The sequence below is a fragment of the Aquarana catesbeiana genome, linkage group LG04 (genome assembly GCF_042186555.1).
Source record: "Aquarana catesbeiana isolate 2022-GZ linkage group LG04, ASM4218655v1, whole genome shotgun sequence".
NCBI classification, from domain to species: Eukaryota; Metazoa; Chordata; class Amphibia; order Anura; family Ranidae; genus Aquarana; species Aquarana catesbeiana.
The window spans coordinates 17,238,153-17,252,689 of NC_133327.1; the positions used below are offsets into that span (position 1 = coordinate 17,238,153).

General features: G+C 41.3%; 1 protein-coding gene across 4 annotated transcripts in view; it reads left to right on the top strand.

Moving 5' to 3' along the window:
• PTK2B (protein tyrosine kinase 2 beta) overlaps positions 1 to 14,537 on the top strand; it is a 198,524-nt gene that overhangs the window by 168,808 nt on the left and 15,179 nt on the right. For 2 of the 4 annotated variants that reach the window (XM_073624878.1, XM_073624879.1), the window contains exons 22-27: positions 879 to 987; positions 3,113 to 3,187; positions 7,049 to 7,174; positions 7,320 to 7,481; positions 9,119 to 9,244; positions 11,496 to 11,537. In XM_073624878.1, coding sequence (XP_073480979.1) covers positions 879 to 987; positions 3,113 to 3,187; positions 7,049 to 7,174; positions 7,320 to 7,481; positions 9,119 to 9,244; positions 11,496 to 11,537 — 640 coding nt within the window. The remainder of the gene's footprint in view (positions 1 to 878; positions 988 to 3,112; positions 3,188 to 7,048; positions 7,175 to 7,319; positions 7,482 to 9,118; positions 9,245 to 11,495; positions 11,538 to 14,537) is intronic. The other 2 variants (XM_073624881.1, XM_073624880.1) reach the window with 2 other exon arrangements.

Sequence of the window (14,537 nt, forward strand, 5' to 3'; positions counted from 1 at the left end):
GACTTACCTTCTTTATACACACAATGAACTTGATTTTACCACTGAACTTTATTGGTTCACTTACATGTGTCTTATGTTAACGCTGCACTGTTTTCACATTATCGTTTTTGAATTTCAGTCACATTCTAGTGTTGCTGCTTGCTATTTTTGTTTTTATTGGGTTAGCGCAGTTATACCTTTTACACTTATTCATTTCATTGAACTTGAATAATTATGTGGTGCATTTCTTAAATTGGTGTTCCATGCAACTGATATTTGGGGCTGCACCATTCGATTATCTGGCCTGTTGAGTTCAGATGTTTCCAATTAAGGGTACGGTTAATATTGCAGCATACATAGGCATTAAAGACAATTGTGCGCTTTCAATCAGATTGGTGAAGGCCCTTTTCTGTTCTGGCATGACTGTGCCCCTTTGCACAAAGACATGGTTTGACTAGTTTGGGTTGGAGGAACTCAAATGACCTTCAGAGAGACCTGACCTGAACCTTACTGAACACCTTTGGGATGAATTGGAACGCCAATTGTGATTCAGGTCTTCTCGTCTATCATCAGTACCTGACCTGAAGAAATGCTCTTTTGGCTTAATGGACACAAATTCCCACAGACATTATGTACAATTGTGTGCTTCCAATCTTGTGGCAACAGTTTGGTGAAGGCCCTTTTCTATTTTAGCATGACTGTGCTCCTGTGTACAAAGTCAGCTCCATAAAGACATGGTTTGACCATTTTGGGGCAGAGGAACCCAAGTGGCCTCCATGGAGTTCCACTTTACAATAAAAGCTTATATAAGATTTTAGTGATTGTGTTAATGTAGGAAAAAAAAATAGAACATGACCATCGGGTACAATCTAATATTCTCTATTACTATCCACCAACAGTGACATCTACCAGACAGAGAAAGAGATAATGAGGGATAAAGAGAGGAATAACCGCCTACGGCCACCGAAGATTGTAGAGCCGGTTCCCATGCACGAACCCCCACCAAAGGTAAAACCGACAAATGGGTTTATAGAAATGACAGATCAGTAGTAATCTCCAATCTATATTTTGAAGCCTAACTCCTGTCAAAACAGAAGGTATTCACGTTTTAATCCATTACACATCTCAAAAATAAGAGGAGCCAATTTCACTGCATGGGTCCCAATCCCTTCTCCATATAAGCCATGGTTTCCATACACTTCACTGATGATGGCCAACAAGCCTGAAGCAGTTGTATGCAGTTTGGAATAAATGGCTCTATAATATTGGGCTATATGTATTTGTACCATACAAAAGAGGTTCTGGACATGCATTTGGCTGATGGGACTTAAAGCAATGATTTGCATTGCTCTGTCCACTGGCATTAAATTAGGAATAATATTTTTGGAATATGTGATTGAACAAGAAATGTGAATAAGTTCAGTTTTATGAAGGCTTTCTAATGCTACACACTGATTCAGTTGGAAACTTTTTGATTCTTATAGGCCCTCGTCATAACCTAAAGTATATGGTTTTTCCTGTATGGGTCCCAAACCCTACTCCATAAAAGCTGTGGTTTTCATACACTGTACGGATGATGGCCAAAAAGCCTGAAACCGATGTATATATTCTGCAATAAATGGTTCTATAACATATATGTGCCTGCATGGTTGTATTGTCCTGTTTTTAGTTTTCAATTAAGTGGAAAAAAAAAACACTTCATTACTGTCTGTGGTCCCAGTTTGGTTAAATTCTCTTCTCTTTCTATGTGGTCATTCAGGAATGAAGAGAGGGGGAACTTTCCAACAAGGACAGATATAAAAACCTGAAAGAGGTTCATACCCTTCGCCATTCTTTTCAAAAATAGAAAAATAATTTTTGGCTGGAGGCTGGAGGTCTACCTCGTGTCTCTATATGGGGAAACCTGTCCTCATTTCTTTTTGGTGCTAGTTGGCACCAGTTGGGAAATTTCCCCCCTCATTTCCAGTGTAAATGATCACATAGCAAGGGGGAAACTTTCCAAGAAGGACAGCAAAAAAAATGCATGAAAGAGGTTTGTACCCTTCACCATTCTATCCAATAAAGAAACTTTTTTGGCTGGGGATCCTCCTTGAGCCTCTATCTGGGGAGACCTGTCCTCCTTTCATTTTTGTTTTTTGGTGCCAGTTGGTAAGTTTCCCCCTCACTTTCTGCCTGAATGACCACATAGGAAGTGAAGGGAAAACTCCCCCCAAGGACAGCAATAAAAACCTGAAAGCCGTTTTCACTCTTCACCATTCTTTCCTAAAACAGAATTTTTGGGGGCTGGAGGTCCTCCTCATGTCTGGGGTAATTTGTCTTCCTTTCCTTTTTGGAATTGGTGCCAGTTGGGTAGTTTTCCCCTTACTTCTGGCCTGAATGACCACATAGTAAGCGAGGGGAAAACTTTCCAAAAGGGACAGCAATAGAAGCCTGAAGGAGGTTTGTACCCTTCATCATTCTTTTCAAAAACAGAAACTTTTTTGGCTGGAGGTCCCACTTGTGTCTTTATCTGGGGAGATTTGTTTTCATTCTCTTTTTTGGTTTTGGGTGCCAGTTGGGATTCTCCCCCTCACTTCCTGCCTGATTGGCCACATAGGAAGTAAGGGGGAAACTTCCCAACAAGGACAGCAATGAAAATCTGAAAGAGGTTCATACCCTTCACCATACTATCCAAAACAGAAACTTTTTTGGCTAGAGGTCCTCTTTGTGTCTCCATCTGAGGAGATCTGTCCTTATTTTCTTATTGGTTTTTGGTGCCAGTTGGTAAGTTTCCCCTTCACTTCTTACCTGAATGACCACATAGGATGCGGGGAGGGGGGTACGTACCCTTTACTATTCTATCCAAAAATAGAAAGTTTTTTGCTCGAATATCTCTCTGGAGAGATTTGTCCTCATTTCCTACAGTGTCAATGGGACAGGAAAGTCTTTGCCAGTTTGTCCAAAATTTTTTAAAAATAATTTGGTTAGCTGGGGCTCCACCTTAAGGCACTGGCATGAAGTAGACATTTGTAGTCTACTGATGTAAAATATGACATTGAACTGTGTTTGAGAAGATTTGTAACATTAGAAATTACTTTGTAACTTTTTACAAAATGTGTATATACAGTTTATACCTGTATATTTTCTTTTTTAGCCAAGTCGACCAAAGTACAAGGCAGCTGCACCTGGGAACTTGGGGAACTTACTGGCACCAAAACTGCAGTTTCAGGTTAGTACCGGCCACCACTAATTATAAGAAGAAGACCAAATCAAGTTACTGGTGGTGCATTGGATGTCCATTCTGCTGTCCCATGTATGTCCGGCCAAAATAAAATCAGTACAGTTCTGCAATATATGCACATTTCCCTATGTGTTGGTTTTTCAATCACTTGAGTCCTGGATGCTATTTTAAAACGGTGGCCCCTGCCAGGCATGAACCAAGTTTTCCAGGCCTGGATCAGTTCGGTAGATTGCGGCACTATCCTCTTGCACTCCTGCTACAGTATCTTTCAGGCAGCTCCTGCTGGACCAGGGCCGTGGCCCACCTGCTGACCCGGCGGGGCCCAGGCCCAGTACTGCCTGTACTCTTTTATTGGCAGCCCTACCCCCTCTACAGCAATTTTATGCTGTGTCTGAAAATAATCTGTCTGCGCTCCCCACCAGCCATGCTCCATAGCGACTCATCACGGTGGCACGCTATAAGGATGGACAGCAGCTGGTATTTAAATTCCTACTGTTCAGCAGCACTGACGTCATTAGGACGGAGAAATATGTGGCCACAATGAGGGCATGAATGTGTCATTTGCTGATAAGAAGCCACAAATGTAAAGACATTTCCGAGTTAAAAGGAAAACCTTATCGGAAAGTGTCCGGTGCCCTCACCGATCCTCCGAGGTGTAGAAGTGAATTTCTGATGAGTTCCACTTCAAAGACTCAAACTCCTGGCAGTCTCCCTAAATGTCATTTATTTTCAATTAGCGGTGCGGTGCCCAACGTGCGCTGTCTCCATGCCGTGATGGTAATCAGGGGGAAATAAAATTCAACATTAAAGCTGAAAAAGTTAACTTATGCTGGAGGACCATGATCTGTGACCTGCATGTGGATGTTAGTAATCTCATGGCCAGGGACTCTGTCTTATCTTAGGGTACCCCTAGAAATTGGACAGCACCAAGCTAATACTAAATGTATTTTTTATTTTATTTAAATGACATGCAAAACTGGATTATTTGGGGGGTTTTTTATCTTAAAGGTTAGATTTTAGATGCAAACAGTTTTAAGTCAAACGTTCTTTGTGTCTGTAATAAACCAGTCTTGCAAGAGACGGCTGTTGATATTTTTTATATTGTTTCAAACATAGCTCTAAAGTAGCTCTAATCCCTAGCTAGGTAATAATATTATTAATAATTTATTAAAAATATATTTTAATAATGATAGTCAACCTCAATAGCTTTTGTGACATCCAATTCATTATTAAAGCTTACCAGTGGCATTTGAACCCACAAGGGTGTGCCTCCAAGTCCACCACCTTAACCACTTGGCCATCTTGGCTTTTGTATAGTGGTAGCATATACTTAGAGGTGAGTAGAAGAAACTCTAGGGCAGTGATGGCGAACCTTGGCACTCCAGATGTTTTGGAACTACATTTCCCATGATGTTCAGCTACGCTGAAGAGTGCATGAGCATCATGGGAAATGTAGTTCCAAAACATCTGGAGTGCCAAGGTTCGCCATCACTGCTCTAGGGCATTTTTTCTCAATCTTTTCAATACAGAGGAACCCTTGAAATAACTTTCCGGTCTCAGGGAACCCCTACTAAAAATTACTAGGTATAGGAGAATTTTATGGGATTTTAAAGGTGCAGAATAAGGTACAGTGATCTCAAAGAGTAGTATAAAAGGTTTTATTCAAAGAGAGAATAAAAAAATTGTTAAAAAACAATTACGGAAAGTACGTTTCAACTAAATTTTATGGATACAGCACTTTGAAATGGAATTCCCAACATGTTTCGCCCATGTTCCGGGCTTCTTCAGGTGCTGTCCAATAGAGGTACAAGCCTTCTATTGAGAAAAAATATACATATAGTACAAAATGATTTTTACATATATGTGCACATTCAATTCGACGACACCATTGCTTACCCAAGTCTCTTGAAATATTGTATACTATGATCAAACCACTCTATGGGTCAAGCTGTCTGTCAGCGTCAAGGAAACCAAGAGCTATAGGTGACCATAGGGGGTATTCAGGGACCTGCTACAATAACAAAAGGATAATTATTTTTAAAGTCAGAAAAATGGGAATGAATCTCCAGAAGACAAAAAGTATCATATAGACAAGTACCTGGGTCCTGCAGTAGCATATGTGTCTCTGTGGTTCCAGCAGTGTGTGATGGCTGGAACAAGTGGCCTTAAATACCCCCCATCCTATCCTATCCTATCAGGCCGGATGCGGATGAAAAGACCGCGCCGCGCATGCGCGAACTACGTCACATCCGCCGCTGGGTCCCAACGCCCAACCCAAGAGAGAGAAGCAAAATGATACCCCAGCTCCACTGCTAATATGATGATCTATGAACTGTGAACCGGTGCTCTAGCCAGGAGGTTCAGGCCCCAAAATGCATTACTTGAATCAGAAAAGGGCTGGCAACTCGGATGCTCTTGAATAAAAGCCCTTTAGTTGGTTACATGGGTACACGGTTACAGGCTAACTGACGCGTTTCGGCTAAGAAGCCTTCATCACAGCAACCCAAGAGAGGACAAAAGGGCTCCCTCTGATGGTCGGAGGGGAATAGTCCCTCTCAGGGCAATAATGAGCGTTAGTGCAAGCGGAAAGAAGGGAAAGACAACGAGAGGCACACAGACAGCACGATGAACCGGGCGTTGTCCAGAAACCAGGATCAAACCCCCTGGGCATCCAGATGGTAATCCCAGGTGCTCAATGGCAACCCAAGCAGCAGGCAGATTTTCCTATCGCTATACAAATAATGTTAGAAATAAAAAAAAAGAAAAAGGAAAAGAGAATGGGTTGATTTTAAAGGGGCAGAATGTCGTCAAAGGGAAAGAGCACATATATTTACAATAATCTTCAAAAAATATTAAAAAAATTCATAACGAGGTAGATCAATTAAAACATAAGTAGAGTAACAGTTCATAAATTGTGTAACCACATTGTTTTCAATATATAGCAGCAACATAATTATACAAATAATATATTAATATTTTTTTTTTTTATATTGTAAGTACATTGCCAATCAGATTTTGTGGCCAGAATCCGGGGGAGATAAAAAGGAGGGGGGTGATGATAAGACCCTGGGTGGAATAGGGATGACCAAAAATCGGGTCAAGAAGAAAGATAAGGAGAGGAATTAAGGGCGAGGTGAAAGGGGGGGGGGGGGTGACGAGGAAGGGCATGGGGAAGGGGGGGGGGAGGAGAGAGGAAAGGGGAAAAAGAAGGAAGGCGCTGTATCCATAAAATTGTGTTGCAACGTACTTGCCATAATTGTTTTTTAACAATTTTTTATTCTGTCTTTAAATAAAACCTTTTATACTACTCCTTGAAATCACTGTACCTTATTCTGCACCTTAAAAATCCCATAAAATTCTCCTATACCTATTCAATCAAGGGATGTGGTGCTAATAATAAGTGGTTTGCCTGTGGTTATAAAGTCCATTCTCTACTAAAAATGACTGTATCTACAACTCAGGATACATTAGTGCCGATGGTCAGTGGGAAGAATGCTCCTCACACTTTTGGCCATTGGAAAGAATTGCCCCCTTACATATTGCTAAAAAGATCATTTGTGTCAGTGATAAGGCAAAAACTGCTCATTGCTCAAGGAACCCCTGACAACCTCTGGAGGAACCCTGGTTGAGAAACCCTGCAGGGTTTACACGGGGCCAAGGGTTTCCTTTCCGAAGTCTAACATCCTTCAGATTTTTTGTTGCGTCCAGCCCTAAACACTTATGCTTGGATGCCGAGCCGCTTTTGCTACGTTTGTGTATTTGTTGTGCTTGCTTGTGTATTACTGCTCTGTCTGCACTTACCAATGCTGCTAATTGTCTGTGTCTGTGCCCGCACCTTTTCCTGCACAGGTGCCCGAAAGTCTGTGTGCCAGCTCTCCTACTCTCTGTAGCCCCACAGAGTACCAGTCTCCAATTGACTCCACCCGCAGCCCACCACTCCTGCGCCATAGCATCATCAAACGTCGCAGTATGAGGGTAAGGCTTGCATGCTTTGCACTCCCACTTTGGTAACGAAGTGTATTTTAGCATGTGTGTGTGGTCTGTTGTGGTGACCTGGCCAACAGTTGGCCTTCAGTGGTTGGAGCTCAGTGTCTTTCATTTCTATCAACGTTTACTGAAGGAGGAGGACTTTGTGAAGCCCAGTAGCATGGAAGAGGCTCAGAAAATGTGGGAGAAGGAAAGAGCCAAGATGTTGCAGGTCATGAACCGCCAACAACAGCAGATGTTCGAGGATAACAAATGGCTGAAACAGGAGGAGCAATCGCTGGTCAGCAACCTCAAGGTGCGATTATAGATTCTGTATTGCATTGTCAGGCTTCTTTCCTATATTATTGAAATTATGAAATGGCCAACTTTGTGCTATACTGTGTTGCTACATTAACATTTGAAAGAGGGTTTGGTTGGGGTGATGTTTTGATATAAGGAACTTCATCGGTAAAGATGATGTGGTGAACTGTAGGCTTAGTTGTGTTGTAGTACAGGTCAGTATCAGTCAGTCAGTACGAGGGCTACATTTTATATTTTACAAAAACTGCACAGGCCTGAAAAAGAATGCATTTTATAAATGAATAATTATAACTATTATAACTTAAATGAATGAATAAATGCCCTTCAAGAAAACTCAACATCAGAGTCCCCCTTTCACATCAGAAGCCTCCCCCAAAACTTCAGAGCCCCCCTTGCATCAGGGTCCTCCTTTTACATCAGAACCCTCCCTCCCATGAGGGTCAGAGTACCCCCTCCCATAAGGGTCAAAGTCCCCCCTCCCAGGAGGCTCCCCTGTTCACATCTGAGCCCCCCTTTCACATCGAAAGCCTCCATCATATCTTCAAGTCTTGAATAAGTTCTGGCACTTTGATAAAATCCACAAGCAGATAGCCATTTTTTTTAGAAGAACAACACATAAAATCTGCACAAAGGTCAACGCGTTTGGGTTGTTAGGCCTTTATCATGGCAGTCTCTACAGGGCTCACAGCAGCTGACTGCCTGAGCACCGGTTTATACATTCGGTTTGATTATTGGAGGAGGTAGCAGCACTATGTGTTTTGCTTCCTTCATATCAGAGTCCCCCTTTCACATCAGAGCTCCCCTTCATGTCAGAAGCCCCCCCATCACATCAGAGCCCCCCTACATCAGAAATCTCCCATCACATTGGAACCCCCACCTTTTCAGTAGCCCCCTTCGAATTAGAGCACCTGTGTTTCCCTGGCTCTACATTCCCTCTTGGCTGACCCAGGACTGGCATGGCCGGTGCTTCTGGGTAGAGGGGAGGGGGATCAGTGAACAGTTGTCCCCCCTTCCTACTAAGAACCCAGAAGTGATGTGTAAAATATCACTTCTGGGTCCAGCTGTCACCTTAGGCTCAGTAGAGGACAGGGGAGACATCAGGGGTCTAAAAGACCCCTGATGTCTCTTTAAAGGGAATCTATCACTAAAAAAAGCATCATATTGGGGAATTGCTGTTCCCTATGTGATGAACAATAAGTTAAAAAAGTGTAAGGTCACACTCAAGCAACTCCCAAAACTTTTTTGGAGTGCCCACCACACATACATACAAAGGTAAACACATGCGTTGGGGGCCCCTATTAATGAAAATGTCTATTGGGCTATGGCGGTCATTTAAGTAGGCTTTGATGCTGGAAGGTTGCTTGAGCTTCTATATCACGTGACTGTCATGATTGGCTATCACAGTGGTCATATGAGCGGTAACCTGTCCTGCTGGCTCCCGCTCAGAAATCATGGCGCTCTCACCACAGAACCTGAAGCCACCGTAGGCTCTAACAGTGGTCACACGGCCAGCAAGAGATTAAAATCAATAATGGTTTTGGGTCACATTTAAATTTTGTTGTATTTTGCATATTTTAACAATTTTTTTTTTTTTTTTAAATGTAATTTTTGTTTTAAAAATGTAAAAAACAGAGGGAATTTGACAGAGTGATGCAGCCAAAGCACAGGATTCATGGGTCATTGAGTGTCTCTACTCACTTCCTCTTCCAACTGACACCCACCGAACAGACAGGAATTGAGGGGAAATCTCTCCAATGGGTACAAAAAAAAAAAAAACGTATTTTTTTTTCGCACAATAGGCAAAACTTTTTTTTTTTCATTTTGGGTAGAGTAAGGGAGAGTTATAACCCATAAGTTTTTTTTTTTGGTTGCTATTTGTGTTCCTTTGGGGAGATTTACATTCACTTCCTGTCCCAAAACCAGGAAATGACAGGAAAATCCTGCAAATTAGGGGAATCCCTTTGGGCCCCCAGGTCACCAGAACTAATGTCCCCATTGGAAAATTTCCCCTCTATTAGTTCTTCTTTTCTTTTCAAAACTTGGCATTTTTATTTTATTTTTACCTTCAATAATAATGGTAAATCGGACTATAGAGGGCAGCCAAAAAAAAAACAAAACAAAAAAAAAAACCATAAGAGGTGTTGTAATCCCTCTTTACTCTATCCAATACAAAAAAACAACAAAAAAAAGGTTTTGCATTTAGAGATACTTTTAGTTTGTTTTTTATTTTAGACATAAAAAAATGTAATTGATTTGGATTTTTCCCTTTTTTTTTTTTTTTTTTTTTAATTTTGAGTTATGTTTTGTATTTAATTGTTATGTAATAAAAACATAGGGGTTGATATTTTTTTACTGAAAACTGGAGAGTGGAAAATCTGGTACAGCTGTGCAGCCAATCAGCTTCTAACTTTAGCTAAAACCTGGAAGCTGATTGGTTTCTATGCAGAACTGCACCAGATTTTGCACTTTTTAGTTTTAGTAAATCAACCCTATAGTGTTTTATGCTTTGAAATGCATTGGTTATTGGTGTTATTTGAATAAATATTAAATCCCACTCTTAGGACCTAGACTGTGGCTGCTGCCTTTCCCCAATTCCCTACCACAGGTGGAGAATATAAGTAAAATGGATAGGAAGCGGTATGGGTGGCGCCACCCATACCTCCTTCAATCTATTTTATTGGTGTTATTTACTTATTACTTAGGTCATCCACTGGCATATCTCTATTAGAGGCACCATTCACCTGTTGAAGTTCTGTATTGAAAGGTGGTTGGGTTTGTCCTTGGATGACCCAACGTTTTTTAATTGCTGGTCTTATTTTTTTTATATATATATATATATAAAATCTCTAGCCTCTGTAATACCATCTCCGGATAATTTGCCGTATTTCTTCCCTGATGGGGCTCCTTTAAAGTCCATCCCCAAAACCAAACGCGCCCATTAAGGTGATCAAACATGAGACACCGCTGATAAGGAGAACGGATAATGACGAAGCCCAATTTACTTCAAAAACCTGGCTGCGTCTGCTGAATTTCTATGTATAACCCTTCACCCTTCCAAGATACACAGAGCTTTGAGGAGCTTAACAAGTAGGCTCTCTGGCTCATTAATTAGGCGGTTGGGCTCGACCTGTTCCTTACGTATTCCTGGTCTCCAGCGAGCACCCTCGTTCCTGGCTGCATTTAGGATGGACGGAGAATCATGGAGAGGCATGTAATTGGTCGTGGAATATTCAATCAGCTTGCTCTGATACGAAGAAGAGACCGCAATTCTGAGTCGAGGAAAAAACATAGAAAATCTCTGAATCTCTGAGGACCTAGCTGACTTTAGAGGTGAAGTTTTTAAATTATAGGGGTCAGCGCAGACTGAGAACGGGGCTTTATAATACATGATTAAAATCTGTCATGGTGCAAGACATTGTACAAGACGCAACTGCGCTCGGAATGTTAAAGGAAGCCTGAAAAATACACTGGACTGGCCAACTGCCTTCTGAAGGCATTTTTTTTAGAAGGATAGCATCACGTACCTTCATGGGAAATCTGAGATGACAAGGACAGCCTCTCTTACTGCTCCAGTCCAACCACCCCTGAGTAGGAGGACAGGAAGTGTAGGGATGACGGAGTATCACAAGTGCATGTTTTGTGTCTCTAGGGCAGGAAGTGAAGAAAAAATCTCTCCAACCGGGTCAGCAGGTTAAACTATTCCCTACACTATTAAAAGAAATAAAAAATTGGGCTTTTGGTAAACCATGAAAAAGAATGAGAAAACAAACTTTAGAACAATTATATAAGACATGATCAAAAGTATGCAGGTCCCTAACCTCACCTCCATCATACAAGTCCCTGGAGATGCTGCTGCTGCTGCTGCTGCAAAAAAAAACACATTACTAAACAGGGTATGGTGACTTGAACAGCAGGATTGTATAAAGAAATATTTATATAAAACACTGCTCATAGCATTTTTTTTCTTCAGGGTAAAACAGTACTTATATGTTCTATATTTTGTCTTTAGGATCAAAATCCGCAGAAGAAGAGTGAAAAGCCACCTGAATTAGTAAGTATTCATTTGGACTTGATAAACCTTCTGTAACCCCAACACTAACCCTCTCTGTAACCCTAACACTAACTTTCCCTGTAACCCTAACACTAACTCTCATTGTAACCCCAACCCTAACCCTCCCTGTAACCCTAACACTAACCTTCCATGTAATCCTAATACTAACACTCCCTGTAATCCAAACAGTAGCCCTTTCAGTAACCCCAATGCTAACCCTTCTTATAACCCTAACACTAACCCTCCATGTAACCCTAACACTAACCCTCACAATAACACTAACCCTTTCTATAACCCCAACACTAACCCTTCTTTTAACCCTAACACTAACCCTTCTTTTAACCCTAACACTAACCTTCCATGTAATACCAATACTAACACTCTCTGTAATCCCAACAGTAGCCCTTTGAATAACCCCAATGCTAACCCTTCTTATAACCCTAACACTAACCCTCCATGTAACCCGAACACTAACCCTCACAATAACACTAACCCTTTCTGTAACCCCAACACTAACCCTTCTTTTAACCCTAACACTAATCTTCTCTGTAACTCTAACATTAACCCTCCATGTAACCCTAACACTAACCCTCCCTATAACCATAACACTAATGCCCCGTACACATGGTCGGATTTTCTGACGGAAAATGTTCGATGGGAGCTTGTTGTCGGAAATTCCGACCGTGTGTAGGCTCCATCGGACATTTTCCATCGCAATTTCCGTCACACAAAATTTGAGATCTGGATCTCAAATTTTCCGACAACTTTCTGTAACCCCAAAACTAACCCTTCTTATAACCCTAACACTAACCCTCCCTATAACCCTAACACTAACCCCCCTATAACCCTAACACTAACCCTTTCTGTAACTCTAACACTAACCTTGTGTGTAACCCCTAATACTAACCCTCCCTGTAGTCTCTAACACTAACCTTTCCTGTAACCCCTAACAATAATCTTCTCTGTAACCCCTAACAATAATCTTCTCTGCAACCCCTAATGCAAACCTTCCCTGTAACCCCAACACTAACCCTCCCTGAAGCCCTAACACTATATCTCCCTGTAACCCCAACACTAACCTTCTTTGTAACAGAACACTAACCCTCCTTTATGTAAACTTATCCCTTATTTTTCGTCCTCCCCTGTCCTGTACCATGATCCTTTGTGCTGAAGACTAATCCCTTCCGGACCTAACAATACCAGTTCCATTGGCAGCATACTGTGCATCACCTGGGCTGATTTCTCCCCTAAACAAGAACCCTCGGAATGTAATAGCACTGCTTATAGCAACTAAGGAGGGGTGGTAGGGGAACGGGGGGCTTCCTGCAGACAGTCCTTTTGGCAGGGAACACTAAGGTCAAGGTTTTCCAACTCATCTGATCATTTTTTGAACCCCTAGAATGCTCATTTGGGGTTTTCATGTACTTCCCCATAGACATAGGGATCTATACCTGATCTAGGCAAAAACCCAAATCAGAAGAATGTCTTCTAGTGTTCCAGGTTAATTTTGTTATCAAAACCCAATTTAATTGTTTAATGAGAGTGCATTAGTGGACAGAGAACATATCTAAGAAGTGCTAGGAGTTCCAAGACTGGTGAGGCAAATCACATAAAGACTTCCCTCCAATGGGTACCAAGAGTATGACCAAGAGCTTAGAAATATAAGAGGAACACCAAACCAAATAATAAGTCCAATTTGCTACAAAGTAAGCTTTACTAGTAAGATTGCATAAAACAAACAACACATTTCAGGTGCCAACCTCCCTTCATCAGAGCTTAAAAGTAAATAGGACCAAATAACACAATTTTCTAAAATTATCTGTATGAGTTATATCCAGATAATTCATGATGATCTGAAAGAGGTTGTGCCAAAATTAACAATGGAACAAAACTTTTTTATTTGTTTTTATTTATAAGGGAGGGTTATAACCCTTGTCAGTTTTATTTTTACATTTTTGTCCCATTGGGAACATTTCCCTTCACTTCCTGTGCCATAGCCAAAACAGGAAAAGAGTGAAAACCCCTCCAAAGTGAAGGAATTGTCGGGTCTTCAGAACTAGTGTCCCCGTTGGAAGATTTCCGCTCTATATTCAGACTCACTTGCCTAAAAGTAAATAAATCAATTACAATATATATATATGTCTATATGTATATAGACACACATACAGACACAGTGCCTTTAAAAAGTATTCATACCCCGAAAACGTAAATGTATTTATGGGGATTTTTAGACCAGCACAAAGGGGCTCATAATTGAAGTGGTAGGAAAATTTATAAATGGTTTTCCACATTTTTTTACAAATAAATATGTGAAAAGTGTGGCGTGCATTTGTATTCAGCCCCCTTTACTCTGATACCCCTAACTAAAATCAGCTAATTAGTAAATAGAGTCCACCTGTGTGTAATTTAATCTCAGTATAAATACAGCTGTTCTGTGAAGCCCTCAGAGGTTTGTTAGAGAACCTTAGTGAACAAACAGCATCATGAAGGCCAAGGAACACACCAGACAGGTCAGAGATAAAGTTGTGGCGAAGTTTATAGCAGGGTTAAGTTATAAGAAAATATCACAAGCTTTGAACATCTCACGGAGCACTGTTCAATCCATCATCTGAAAATGTAAAGATTGTGGCACAACTGCAAACCTACCAAGACATGGCCTTCCACCTAAACTGACCGGCCGGGCAAGGAGAACATTTATCAGAGAAGCAGCCAAGAGGCCCATGGTAACTCTGGAGGAGCTGCAGAGATCCACAGCTCAGGTGGGAGAATCTGTCCACAGGACAACTATTAGTCGTGCACTCCACAAATCTGACCTTTATGGAAGAGTGGCAAGAAGAAAGCCATTGTTGAAAGAAATCCATAAGAAGTCCTGTTTGCGAGAAGCCATGTGGGGGACACAGCAAACATGTAGAAGAAGGTGCTCTGCTCAGATAAGACCAAAATTGAACTTTTTGGCCTAAAAGCAAAACGCTATGTGTGGTGGAAAACTAACACTGCACA